Source organism: Trichosurus vulpecula, chromosome 5, assembly GCF_011100635.1.
Source record: "Trichosurus vulpecula isolate mTriVul1 chromosome 5, mTriVul1.pri, whole genome shotgun sequence".
Classification (NCBI taxonomy): Eukaryota; Metazoa; Chordata; class Mammalia; order Diprotodontia; family Phalangeridae; genus Trichosurus; species Trichosurus vulpecula.
The window spans coordinates 223,543,049-223,558,343 of record NC_050577.1 but is presented as its reverse complement, the minus strand read 5'-3'; the positions used below and the strand labels follow the sequence as shown (position 1 = coordinate 223,558,343).

General features: G+C 37.8%; 1 protein-coding gene and 1 pseudogene across 1 annotated transcript in view; both read right to left on the bottom strand.

Moving 5' to 3' along the window:
- Positions 1–222: 222 nt before the first annotated feature.
- LOC118851542 lies at positions 223–734 on the bottom strand (annotated as a pseudogene).
- A 10,886-nt stretch (positions 735–11,620) lies between these two features.
- The window catches only part of DCN (decorin), a gene marked incomplete in the record, with an annotated part of 34,237 nt that continues 30,562 nt past the window's right edge, over positions 11,621–15,295 (bottom strand). Inside the window, 1 exon segment of the mRNA XM_036758420.1 lies at positions 11,621–12,487. Coding sequence (XP_036614315.1) covers positions 12,291–12,487 — 197 coding nt within the window.

Genomic DNA, 15,295 nt, shown 5'->3' with positions numbered 1-15,295 from the left:
TATATATTCAGCTCCCTAAGAGTAGGTGCAGGGGAATTTCCTTACTGGATGTTCCCTGGACCACTGAAATCACAGGTCTAGTCTCCACTCTATACTTTTCCAAGGAGTAGAGAGGTGATACAAGCTGAGAAAGTAATTTCCCCAGCCTCTTTTTCTCCACACAGTGGTCTTCCATTCTGCAGCCCAAATAGAGGTTGACCCTCTTTCTTTTTTTTTTTTTAATAGTTGCAATCAATTTATTAAAAGAAATGATTGGTTAGGCATCTGCAATGGTGACTTCAACTTCTACACCTGGTTCAATGCTGATAGATGTGATCTGTTTAACAATTTCAGAAGGACTGTGCAAATCAATAAGGCGTTTGTGGATTCTCATCTGGAACCGATCCCAAGTCTTTGAACCTTCACCGCAAGGAGTTTTTCTAGTTGTGATCCGAAGTGTCTTGGTGGGCATTCGAACAGGTCCCTTCACTTTCAAGTTCTTTTCTTTGGCTCCTCTGATTAGGTCAGCACACACTTCTCGAGTGATTTCACATTGCGGCTGGTGAGGGTGATACGGATCCGGTGAATGGCCACTTCGGGCTCCACAAGGGTCTTGCCGGTGTCTTTGAATGCCATGACAATGGAGCGGCTTCCTGACCGACTTATTCCTCGGTGAGAGCGAACAGCGGTGAGTCAGGAGGAGGAGAGGCAGGGACTGCCGACTCCACGCGGCTGCAGCCTGCGATACCTTCACCAAAGAGCTGACCCTCTTTTTAAATGACAATCCTTCTAATATTTAGACACATGATAATGTTTAAGTTTTCCTATTTCTGGGATAAGTACTCTATTACAACCATTGGTCTTTTCTATGGCATGGTTATGAGTCTCATTATCTCTTCTGGGCACTCTCCAACTCATCAAAACCATTCCTGAAATGTTATACCCAGTTATAAATACAAAACCCTATTTGTGGTCTGACCAGGGCAGAGATTTGGAGAGAACCCTGGCTTTAGAATTAGAAGATTTGGGTTTAAATTCCACCTCTGATGGCACCTTGGCCAAGTCACTTAACCTTTGTGGGCTTCAGTTTCTTCCTTTTTAAAATGAAAAAGTTGGACTATGTAGTTTCTGAAGAGCTTCCAGTTCTAGATCTGTGAGTCTATGACCCCCCTTTTCCCTTGGCACTAGACCTCTCTTAATGAAGCCCAAGATTTCATTAGTATAGACTTTCTATAGGAACTTGCAAGGAACTTAATTCTACAGATCTCTTCCACATGATTTGTTGTCTCCTTACATATTCCTCATCTGGCACAGACACAGTTGATTTATTTTTAATCCAACTATAGGATTTTATATTTTATCCTTATCAAGTTTTATCTTCATCATGATAGCTCAAATCAGTTTTTTGTACTGAATCTGTCATTTAATATATTAGCTATAACTTCCAGATTTGTGCCTTCTAAATCATTCAAGTAAATTCAAAAACCTTACCTCTAAATCTATAATCCATTACTCCCACCCAAAAGAATATAATTCCTTGAGGGTCATTATTCTGGCTTTTCTTTTTGAAACCCCAGTGCCTAGCACAGTACTTTACATCTAGTAGACATTGAATAAATGCTTGTTGAATATACAAATACGCAAGTAAGTCAGTACAAAGTATAATGAGGAAAGTGGCTAATAGGGACCTGTCCTCAGTGCATGCACAATATTCTTTGTCAGCTGCCAATCTGTGTGTTGGATTGGTAAGCTTGTGTAATGGGGGAACCTTTCCCCTCCCTTATTTTGGGCATGCACAAGCATTTTCTGATTCCTCCTGGCTCACTGATGTTGGAAAGACATTTAATTGTCTATTGAACTAAAATTAAATGTTAATATATTTCTCTCTCTTCTATGGTGGTGAGCAGGGCAAAAATTACAATAGGGTCACTCAGCTGATTCCTCCCTATGTTAGTCTACTGATGCTTCCAGCTCTGCTTGCTGAGGGGACCACTAATGGCTTGCTAGAACTCTTAGTCAATTTATGGGATCAGAAACCAAATTGCCAGGGATTGAAGAATAAGTTGTAGGAAAAGATTCATCTTTTTGAGTTCAAATCTATCCTTAGACACTTAGCAGATGTGTGACCCTAGACAAGTCACTGAACCCTTTTTGCCTCAGCTCCTCTTCTGTAAAACGAGCTGGAGAAGGAAATGGCAAACCACTCCAGTATCTTTGTGGAAAACAAACAAATAACAACAAAAACTCAACCTGGGTCATGAAGAGTCAGATGTGATGGAATAACAAAAGAATTCTAGAAGGAATTATGGGTCAACATTATAAAATAAACCTCCAAATATTTTGAAACATTGACAAGATTTTCTCATCTTTCCTCTTCGAGTATCCCTATTATTCTCCACAAATTTTCAGAGTTCATCAGTTGCAAGCTCAGCAACTTCAATGGGATGTTTCTTTATTGTCGTATAATGAAGTTGATCTGGGCCTGGTAACTCAAACTTATTGAAAGGATGTGGTTACTCTCTTGCTATCTCTTTCCAAATCTTGGACTTTAATTCCCTCGTAACTACACTTAGGATTCCAGTTCTAATATCTTTCTGTACTATCCTCACATGAACAGTGTTCTATATGGAAAAAAGAAACAAAAACCTCCCAACATCCAACTTCCAGACACTGCTCACCTCTTCCTTTTTTCTTTTCATCTCTCCCCATATTTCAGGTGACATCCTTCATCTCTATCACACTACAATTTGTTTCTAGCAATCAAGAAGAATAAGGGTCCCGTAACTAGGGCGGGAAACCTTTCTTTAAATGACAGAGCTGGTTTCCCTAAGATTCACCAGCTCATACCAGAAGATAAACATTAGAGGGTAGCACCATATTGAACAAGAAAATATTTTGTTGACCTGAAAAGACCAAGGGAATGAAGTCTGTAGAGACAGTTGGTAAGTAGTGACTCCTACTTATAGTATAGACTCCTAAACAGGACAACAGCCTACTAACTTAGAAACTTGTATTTGAATCCCAGCTCCATCATTATCCAGCTGTATGATTTGGGGTGGATTTGGTGTGTTTCTCTGTGCTCTGTTTTCCTCATCTGTAACATGGAGGGAGCTAAGGTTCCAAAGTCTCTAAATTCCCACCTGATTCTAAGATCTTATCCCTGTGCTAATCTACTGCTCAAATACTCTGATTTTAGGACTCTGAAGACATTTGTCCTGATATCAGAGAGAATGTGAGGAATTTTAGGCAGCCTAGGGTAACCTGGTGAAGAATCTCAAAGCAATATACAGGGAGTTTGACCCTGATTTGTATTTGTCGGCTTATTTGGGGGCAATATGTGTGTGTGTGTGTGTGTGTGTGTGTGTAAATATATAAATACAGGTATATGTACGTACACATATATGCATACATACATATATAATATATACACATGTATATACATTTGTGTATTGTGTATGTGTTTGTGTATGCATGTCTATACATATATTTATATCTCTAATATCTGAAATAAATTTTTCAAAGGATAAGTTTGTGCTTTAGTAAGAAAGAAATTCAAAGAGGTGAGAGACTAATATCAGAGAGGTTGCAATAATCCAGAAAAGAAAGGACCACAGCTTGGAATAAAGATTTGAGTTAGAAATTAACAGTTTACCAGTAAGGTATTCATTATTAATGGCTTATGTAATAAGTGAAAATAATGGGAAGTTTTGTGAGAAGTTTCAAGGAGTTTTTGGAAAACCCTTGGGGTAACCAATAGTTCTTCATAGTATAACTGGTTCACTTTGACAAAATAGCAGGGGAAGGGAGAGGGAGAAGATTATAAATCAAGGCCAAATCAGGATATTTTTAATATTTTAGACAAATTAAAAAAATCATCCACCTACAATTTTCTCCTTTTAAAAAGGACAGTATCATGATACTTTTATGTGATTACTTTGGCAAACATAAAATTATTAGCATTTTTGTGTCATTCGTGAAGCTGATTGACAGGCTTTAAAAACTTATAGAATTCATGACATTTCAATTAATGAATAAACATTTATTAGACCCCTACTATGTGTCTGGTACTGTGAGAAGCCCCCAAGATATTAAAAAAAAGGCAAGAGACAGTTCCTGCTGTCAAAAATCTTACAATCTAACGGGGGAGATAACACTGAAATACATTGTATGTATGTATATATGTGTATATGTATATTTGTGTATGCATATGTGTATATACACATATATACATGCATATATATATATTTTCAAGCTATAAACACATATGTACATACACACATACACATACATATATGTGTCAAGCTATATATATGTGTGTCTCAAGATAGATATATGTGTGTGTATGTATGTGTGTATATATGTGTCTGTGTGTGTGTGTCTATGTGTGCGTGTGTGTGTCTGTGTGTGTAAACAGATGGAAGGTACTAGAATTAACAGGCTTCCCCTAGAAGTAGATTTTTTTTGAGACTCAAATGAAGCCAGGGAAGTCAGTTGGTGGAGTTGAGGAGGAGGGCATTCCAGGCATGGGGCCAGGCATCTATTAATAAATACCCAAACAGTCCCTGGAAATCAAGACATTCTCTCTGTGCACATTCATTTTGTCTGTTTTAAGTCTTTCACCAGCCTTATCTCATTTCAGGGCTCAGCCTAGACTAGCCCTCCAGGACAACATTCTTCTGTCCTTCCTGACTCCAACACAAGACACTAAATTTTACCATCTCCTAAAATTTTCCTCACTCTCCTTCATACCATATATCCAATTGGTTACCCTATTGAGCCTACTTCCAAAACATCTTTTGGATGTGTCCTCTTTGCTCCACTCACCTGAGTGCCGTGGTTAAGGGCTTCATCTCTTTTCTCATTTGGATTATAAAAAAGGGGGAAAGGACTTGCACATGCAAAAATGTTTACAGCAGCTGCTTTTGTGGTGGACAAGAACTAGAAATCAAGACAATACCCATCGATTGGGGAATGGCCGAACAAGTTACAGGATATGGATGCAATGGAATAAAATTATTCTATAAAAAATGATCAGCACATGGATTCCAGAAAAATATGGAAAAACTTAAATGAACTGATGCCGAGTGAAGTGAACAGAACCAGGAGAACATTGTACACAGTAACAGTCACATTGTGTTATGATCAGCTTTGACTGACTTAGCTCTTCTCAGCAATACAATGATCTAAGAAAAGTCCAAAGACTCGTGATGGGAAATGCTATCAACATCCAGAGAAAGAACTGATGGAGTCTGACACTATCTTTACTTTCTTTATTTTTTTGTGTATTTCTCCCCTTTGTTCTGCTTTTCTTTCATAACATGAATAATATGGAATTATGTTTTTGATGATTATATATATGTGTATATGTATGTACATATACATATATATGTATATATATATTATATCAAATTATTTACCATATTAAAAAGGGTGGAGGAGGAGGAAAAGGTGAGTAGAGGGAGAAAATTTGGAACTCAAAATTTTATTTAAAAATGAATATTTAGGGGAGCAGAGCCAAAATGATGGATAGAAAGCAGTGACTTGCCTAAAGCTGTCCCCCAGGACCCTCCAAACACCTATAAAATGGCTCTGAACAAATTCTAGAACTGCAGAATACAGGAAAAAGCAGAGGGAAGCAGGGCTCCAGCACAGGACAGCCTGGATAGTCATGGGGTAAGGTCTATCACATGGAGCTGGGAGCAGAGTGGAGCAGAGCCCAGCATGGGATGCACCCAGACCAACCAGACCAGGAACCAGGCAGAACAGACCCTAGCACCATGAATCAGTGAGCTGTGGCAGTTAGCAGACTTCTCAACCCACAAACACAAAGACAACAGAGAAAGTTAGTGGGAAAAACTTCTGGGACAGAGTGAAAGGTGTTCGCGGTTTGGCCACCTCCCTGGGGGAAGCTGAGGTGGTGCAGCTCTGAGGCTATAGCTGCAGTTGCTTCTGGCCTCAGGGCCACCGGGTGGAAGGGAGGAAGTGGCAGATCAGAGCAAGATTGCAGAGCCTGCTTAGATCTCAGTCTCAGTCGGGGTTGGAGGTTCTTGGGGGAGGAGGAGCCCTGCTGTGGCAGAGCTAGATGTGTAGAAACAGATCTGAAAACAATAGCACAGCCCCTCAAACTTGGGACAAAGTACTCTCTACTCTACAAGCAGTCATATCCTGATAAAAAGATCAAGGGTCAAGTAGTTGGCTGGGAACATGAATAAGCAGGCAAAAAAGGATGCAGACTCAGACTTTGGAATCTTTCTTTGGTGACAAAGAAGACCAAAACATACAGCTAGAAGAAGTCAACAAAAGCAAAGAGCCTGCATCAAAAGCCTCCAAGAAAACCATGAACTAGTCTCAGGCCATGGAAGGGCTCAAAAAGGATTTGGAAAAGCAAGTTAGAGAAGTAGAGGAAAAATTGAGAAGAGAAATGAGAGTGATGCAAGAAAACCATGAAAAACAAGTCAATGACTTGTTAAAGGAGACCCAAAAAATACTGAAGAAAATAACACCTTAAAAAATAGACTAACTCAAATGGCAAAAGAGCTCCAAAAAGCCAATGAGGAGAAGAATGCCTTGAAAGGCAGAATTAGCCAAATAGAAAAGGAGGTCCAAAAGACCAATGAAGAAAATACTACCTTAAAAATGAGATTGGAGCAAGTGGAAGCTTTATGAGAAATCATGATATTATAAAACAGAACCAATATTATAAAACAGAACCAAAGGAATGAAAAAATGGAAGACAATGTAAAATATCTCATTGGAAAAACCACTGACCTGGAAAATAGATCCAGGAGAGATCATTTAAAAATTATTGGACTACCTGAAAGCCATGATCAAAAAAAGAGCCTAGATATCATCTTTCAAGAAATTATCAAGGAGAACTGCCCTGATATTCTAGAGCCAGAGGGTAAAATAGAAATTGAAAGAATCCACAGATCACCTCCTCAAATAGATCCCAAAAAGAAAACTCCTAGGAATATTGTCTCCAAATTCCAGAGTTCCCAGGTCAAGGAGAAAATACTACATGCAGCCAGAAAGAAAAAATTGGAGTATTGTGTAAACACAATCAGGATAATACAAGATCTAGCAGGTTCTACATTAAGAGATCGAAGGGCTTGGAATTTGATATTCCAGAGGTCAATGGAGCTAGGATTAAAACCAAGAATCACCTACCCAGCAAAACTGAGTATCATGCTCCAAGGTAAAATATGGAGTTTCAATAAAATAGAGTTCTTTCAAGCTTTCTCAGTGAGAAGACCAGACCTGAATGGAAAATTTGAGTTTCAAACACAAGAATCAAGAGAAGCATGAAAAGAGAAACAAAAAAGAGAAATCATTTGGGAACCATATCTTACTAATTGAAATTCAATTCAAGTCAACAAGTGTTTCTCAAGTTTCTCAACTAAAGTTGAACTGTTTTGTTTACATTCCTACCTGGAAAGATGATGTGTATAATTCACGAGACCTCAGTATTAGAGTAGCTGAAGGGAATAGACATACATATAAGTGTATGTGTGTGTGTGTGTGTGTGTGTGTGTGTGTGTGCGCGCGTGTGTGTGTATACGCACAAACACACATACAGAGGGCACAGGGTGAGTTGCATATGAAAGGATGATATCTAAAAAAATAAAATCAAATTAAGGGATCAGAGAGGAATTTATTGAGAGAGGGAGAAAGGGAGAGATAGAATGGGGTAAATTATCTCTCATAAAAGTGGCAAGAAAAAGCAGTTCTCTTGGAAGGGAAGAGGGGGCAGGTGAGGCTAAATGAACGAATCTTATTCTCATCAGATTTCTCATGAGGAGGGAATAACATACACACTCATTTGGGTATCTTACCCCACAGGAAAGAAGGAGGAAGGGGATAAAAAGCGGGGCACAATAGAAGGGAGGACAGATGGGGGAGGAGGTAATCAAAAGCAAACACTTTCGAAAAGGGACAGGGTCATGGGAGAAAACTGAATAAAGGGGGACTGGATAGGAGGGAGCAAAATATATTTAGTCTTTTACAACATGAGTATTCTGGAAGGGTTTTGCATAATGACACATGTGTGGCCTATGTTGAATTTCTTGCCTTCTTAGGGAGAGTAGGTGGGGAGGGAAGTGGGGAGAGAATTTGAAACTCAAAGTTTAAAAAGCAGATGGTCAAAGGATATGAACAGGCAGTTTTCAGAGAAAGAAATTAAAGATATCTATAGGCATATGAAAAAATGCTCTAAATCGCTACTGATTAGAGAAATGCAAATCAAAACAACTCTTAGATATCACATCTCTCCTGTCAGATTGGCTAAAATAACAAAACAGGAAAATGATAAATGCTGGAGAGGATGTAGGAAAATTGGAACATTGTTACATTGCTGGTAGAGTTGTGAACTGATCCAGCCATTTTGAAGAGCAATTTGGAACTATGCCCAAAGGGCTATAAAAATGTTCATACCCTTTGACCCAGCAATACCACTTCTAGGGTTGTATCCCAAAGAGATCACACAAGTGGGAAAAGGACCCATATGTACAAAAATATTTATAGTGGCTCTTTTTGTGGAAGCTAAGAATTGGAAATCAAAGGGATGTCCGTCAATTGGGGAATGGCTGGACAAGTTGTGGTGTATGAAGGTAATGGAATACTATTGTGCTACAAGAAATGGGGATGATACGGACTTCATAACAACCTGGAAAAACCTACACGACACAATGCTGAGTGTGCGGAACAGAGCCAGGAGAACGTTATACACAACCACAGATATATGGATTCTGTGAGGTCTAACCCTGACAGACTTTGCTCGTCTCAGCAACACAAGGTGCAAAGACAACTCCAAAGGACTCACAATGGAGAATGCTATCTACATCCAGAGAAAGAACCATGAAGTATGAATGCAGATTGAGGCACACTTCATGCTCTCCCTTTCCCCACCCCCCTTTTTTTTCTTTTTCTCTTTTGTTTTTGTTTTTGGGTTGTTTTTTTTTTTGGCTCTGTTTATTCTTCCTCATGATTCATTCCATTGGTCATAATTCTTCTCCACAACTTGACTAGTGTGTAAATTAATTCAATGCAAAGTTATACGGAAGTTATATGGGATTCCATGCCATCTTGGGGAAAGAGCGGGGGGAGGGAGAGGAGAAAATCTGGAACTCAGAATTATGTAGAACTGAGTGTTGTAAACTAAAAACAAAAAAAGAGAAAAAAAGCAGATTTTCAAAAAAAATTTGGCATGCCATTAAGAAATAAGATATATAGGCAACAGGGCATAGAAATCTCTCTCTCCCTACAAGAAAGTAAGGGAAAAGTGGATGGGAGGAGTGGGGTGACAGAGGGCAGGGCTGACTGGGGAATCAGGCAGTCAGAACATATCCCATCTTGGAGTGGGGGGGAAGGGTAGAAGTGGGTGAAATTTTATAATTCAAACTCTTGTGAAAATCAACGCTGAAAACTAAAAATAATAAATAAAATAAAATAAAATAAATTTAAAATTAAAATGAGTATTTAAAGAAAATTTTGCTGTCCTGTAATCCTTATAGGAGTGGCTGGGTTCTCTGTTCCAGCAACCCCCCCCCCAATGCCCACAGTTAGAGAGACTTAATCCCCATTTGAAGACTCAATTGCAACCCAGTCCCTGAGATCAATCCAGCCACACAGAAAAGGAAAATGGAAGGTCTTCTGCTTTCCTAATTTTTGGTGGTCTTTCTTAACCTTATAAGCCATTCTAAGAGTGAACTCTTGTTTTCTTCCCTGAGACTAAGCCCCCCACCTTTTACTCTAGTTTCAATAACTGAGTCCTTGTATTGTCCCATCCAGGGTCCCAGCTTTTGTGGGACTAGAGTATTTGATTTATTCTCATCCTTCCAGGAATCTGAGCCTTACCCCTTCAATCCAGGTCTTATAGCTAAAAGCCCATTCCCCATTGCCACAACTTCTGGAAATGCTTGTTCACAGGGAGATACATCCATTGTGCCCACTGGAATTCTCCACGGCTGTTTATAAATCATTTCCTCTTGTATTACCTACTCCAACATGGTGCGTTTGCTAGACATGGGGTACCGACCATCTGGGTTCTGACCCAATAGTTATGCAGAAAATTACAAGCGATATATGGCAGGTATGGAGCAGTAGCTTTTGGCTCAAGGTATGGGAAACTTCTTACTGAATCATGCTAAACAAAAATGTAACGGGCTGCCTACACACTACAGTGATAGAGACAAAGCTGGAAGATCATTCTTCAGGGGTATTTTCAGTGGAATTCTTGTTGAGATATGATTTGAACTAACTGTCCTCTGAGGTCTCTTCCAAGAATTACATTATGTGATGCTGCCATACTGATAGATACCCCTCCCTCCTGGTTTGATTTCTTTTAATGACATAGAGGAGTATTGATCTGCTCTGGTGGAAGGAGCATACACACCGACAAAAATGAAGTTTCTTGAACTATTAACTGCAAACAAGATGTGCTATCTTTGTGAACTTAGGCAATTCATTTAACTTCTCTTGGCATCAATTTCTCCATCTGTAAAATGAAGGGCTTAGACTACAGAGACTCTGAGATCTCTTCTAGCTCTAGCTAGGAGTCATAGATTTAGAACCAGAAAAAAAGTGTTAGAGGCCAGCTTGACCAACCTTTTCATTTTGCAGGTTCAGAAACTGAGGCACACAAAAAGAAAGTGACTTGCCTTGTATCTAGTCATAGATCACAGAAGTTATAAATGGCAGAGCAGCATTTGGGAACCATATCTTACTAATTGAAATTCAATGCAAGTCAACAAGTGTTTCGCAAGTACCTACTGAGGACTAGATATTGTACGAGACACTAGCATAATAAAGAGGCAAAATGAAGCAGCTCCTAATCTCAAAAGTACAGCATGATTTCTGGTTGGAAGAGTCCATTAGAAACTGCAAGGATTAGTGTAGGCTTCCTTAGGGAGTGGTACAAGCTGAGCTATGAAGAGAGCTAGGGAACCTAAGCAGTGGAGACAGGGAATTCCAGGCACAATACAAAGGTGTAGAGATGGGACATGGAATGTTGTGTACTAGGAATAAGAAGTAAACTAGATCTGCTAGAAGACAATGTAGCCTACATAAGGGAGGATAATAAGCTTGGAACCAAATGATGAAGATAAATGATAAAGATATCAAATTCACCAACAATGAATTCAAATGCATAATTTGAATTCAATGTTAATGAATTTTATACTTGTACGTGGATTTGTCGTTCAGTCATTTTGCAGTCATGTCCAACTCTTCATGACCCCATTTGAGGTTGTCTTGGCAAATATACTAGAGTGGTTTGCCATTTCTCTCTTCAGCATGTACATAGATAAGTATATATAAAATATATATGAAGCCCATTTGGAAGCTTTGGAGTCCAAGAGCCCGACTATTCCAGGTATGGTAGACAACCTATGCAGTATCAAAGAGATGGGTAGTATAGCAGTCAACCTAGAGCATAGAATTATGGACACTCATGGAGTGGCTACTTGAGTAGGGAAGTGACTGTTCTTTCCATTGAACCAACTTTCTATATGGAAATTGGCCAATAATATGTATTCTAGTGTGCTTTGTACCTTTAAAAAATTATGCTCATCCATCAATTATGTAAGTTACCATCCATCAACAAGACCCATCCATCCAGAGTGTAAAGTAGGGACACAAATGAGAATGCCTGGAACTTGAAACGATTTATTATTTTGATAGCCAAAGTGAGTTGTGCTTTCTTTAAAAGATTCTGTTCAGGGAAGGTTTGCAAACCAACACTTTTAAAAAATGTAAATATGAATACATTATGAGTATTTTTTTGCCAAAACAATGATGATAGCGCTTTTTACATAGCCTGTGTAAATAGATACATTCAACATGATGCTTACAAAATGATAGTGGATATTAATTAGTAAACCTCCAGGGTTTGAATTAAAGCCAAAGACAATGATTGCTTCAGGAATTAGCAATAAAAGGAAAAAAAATAAAGGTTCCCTTTTAAACTTTATCCATTCTCAAGATTTCAAAAGTTAAAGTTTAATGATCAGATATTAGACAAATGTCTATTCCAAATCTCATATACAACAATTTATGGAAACTGGGAAGAACTTAAAAGAGGTTTCAGAAAGTAGGCTGAAAATTGCAGGCAAAATATTACTATTTTTTTAAATCATGGTAGGCAATCATTTCAACTGTATATTTGGTCTAAATGCATAGTGAACTAATTGTAAAGGGAAAGTCCGCTTAAGAGTTAGATTTCCAGTATCTAGCTTTACACTAATAGGCCTTTGCCATGTTATTTTTAGCTGTTACACAACTGAACCCCCTCTTTTGCTTACACTTTCTCTCTAGATCTATTTGTAGTTCCCCAGCTGGATGGCCGAGCGTTCATAGATACATCGGAAAGTCGAGGGCTGGATCTCCCAGTACTGTACTGGGTTACTGAAGAGGCTTAAGCCTGAGTAAGTAGCCTTTCTGCTGTTGTAATCTGGGGGGCAGAAGTCATTGGATCCCACACTGGAAATGTTATTGTTGTGGAGGTAGACCACCTATAACATAGAATTATGGGAAATGGGTAAATAATCTCAAAATTCATTAAAAGTAACAAATTTGCTTTAGAACTATTTTTTTCATTAAAATTAAAACAGTAAATCATTTGCTTTAAAAAGAAATTGATTTTACCTAATATATCTTTTTTACCAGGTCTTTTGTTCATGTTGTCACTTGAATGAGTTGTTTATTTCACAAAGATGGAGTGGATAAGGATTGTTTTTAAAGAGGTTAGAGTAGAGATTGCTTCCATTTGTATTACCAGTGGGTTAACACAGTGCCTTACACATAACAGGATCTTAATAAATGCCTTTTTCATTCATTCATAAAGTAGATAAGTAACCATCCCTAAAAGATAAGTTTGAACCAGGTTTGGAGCAATTTTAATTGCCTAACAGGGAAATTTGTGTTTTATCCTGTGGGCAAGAGAGAGCAATTGCAGCTTCTTGAGTAGATGAGTGACTACTTTTCCCATTATACTACATGTAACCTAAGTATGTGGAAAGAAAATCATAAGTTCTGATTTGTTTTTTTTTTAGATTTAAAACCTGGAGACAGACCACAGATTATATTCATGTGAGGCAAAAACTAATGACATTTACATAAGTCATTATTGAATACTGCGCTCTTTTTATAGGCAAAAGTCATAGCCAATCATCTGATGGAAAGATGGGTCGTGAGGCACTATTAAATAGGAAAGAAGAAAAAGAGAATGTGCATAATATGAAGAATCATACAGTGTTTCAAACCCTGAAGAAATGTTCTGAGCCACAAGGTTTGGGGTAAATATCCCAAGAAATTGATGAAATTACCAAGTGTTATAGTGAATAGAATGTTCTACTTGCAGTCAGGGAGACCTGTGTTCAAATTCTGTCTTAGATACTAGCTATGTGACTCTGATCAAGTCCCTTAACGTTTCAGCCTCTGTTTCCTTATTTGTTAAATGTAGGTAATAATAACACTTGCATATGGGGTTGTTATGAGAAACAAAATATAATATATATAATATATGTAAAGCTAATATATCATAATATAGATAAAAATATAAATAAAATAATATAAAATGAAATCTATAATAATAATAAATTATATGTATATATATATATATATATATATCACCTTGCAAACCCGAAAGCATTATATTAAGTGGTTGTTTTTATTATTATAATAATAAAGTTAATGGTGTCAACATATTGCTAATGAATAAATAAAACAACAGTTAACATTTACTTACTATCTTAAAATTTTCAAAGTACTTTACAAATATTATCTTATTTCATCCTCCTGGCAATCCTATGAGGAAGGGGCTACTATTCTCTCAATTTTATAGATGAGGAAATTGAGACTCTGAACCCAACTTTGAGACAGAGAGCATGCAGCGTCTGCTCTGAAATAGTTTATCTTAAAGTAAAATATAAGACCACACAATCTGTTTGGTTTTATTTGGAACATCTTGCTCCAATTGTAGGTGATCTTTTCAGATAGGTATTTATTTTAATTTCAGACTTCCTTCTTTTTCCTTTGAAAATTCTTGCTTTTATATCCCCCTCCCCTTACCTCTGGAAAAAAGGAATAAAGTCATTTAAGATTGAGCAATGACAATAATATCTGTAAATGTAACTGACATTTCATGCAGTTCTGTAGTTAAACAAAGAACTTTACACTTGTAACTCATTTCATTATCTTGATTGGAAACTTGAAGTGAAACTTGGTTAAAATGACCTAAGACCCAAAAAGAAGCTAAAAAAAAAAAAGATGCTGGCCAAGCCAGGTGGATTTGTTTCAACTTTAATATGGAGACAGGTACCTCCAGCCACACAGCCCTCTCTAGAGAAAATATGGAGCAGTGATCAGAAAGACCTGGGTTCAAATCCTGCCTCAAATATTATTGGCTACATGACCCTTGGAAAGTCACTTCTTATTGTGATTCAGTCCCTTCCAGCTCTGTGCCTCTGAAGCTTTGATCCATACGATATAGTTTTTTTCTTGGATCCCACTGAAGTTACGAAGGATAGTTTTATAATAAGGTTTCAATTGTTAGGCAATCCGAGGACATAGAATCTAAGGATAATATAATCGGAAAGCTCCGATGGTTAACTATCAAAATAAATTTATGCCATTATAAAAACTAAAAGGCAAAATTAGGCTTTAAGACAATTGTGTAAGAGTTTCTAAATGGACAATTTATAAATTCTCTGTGCACATTATCTTTTCTAGGATAACGGGACCATACAATCACAGATTAAGAGTTGGAAGAGACCCCAGAGAGCATCTAATCCAACCGTCACATTTTACTTTTAATTACCCTGCTCTGATTTCTGAGAAACCAGGTGCCCATTCAGTGTCAGAAACATAATGTTGAGAATGAATGGAACAAAGCTGTCTTTCTGATCAGTCCTCAGGAACACTAAGATCATAGATTTAGACCTGAAAGGACCCTGAGAGATCATCTAGTCCAAACTCCTCATTGTGCAATCGTGGAAACTGAGGACCAAAGAAGGGGATCCAAGGTCATATGAGTAATAAGTGACAGAACCAGCATTGGATCCTAAGCTCCTTATCTCCAAATCCAGTTCATGTCTTATTAGAAACTACTGCCTACAAAAGTTGTGTTTTCTTACTCTATGCCAACGCCACTGAACCACTAAATTGTGTTTTCCCGTCATTTCTGGCAGGTACAACTTGATAATTTACAGTAATGAGGCTGCTTATTTTATTCTTTGCATGTCTACTTCTAAAATTCAACAATATGTTTTATAGCTGTCAAATGCTGAGCAAGTTAAAAGTGTTCATTAATATTTGTTCCAGG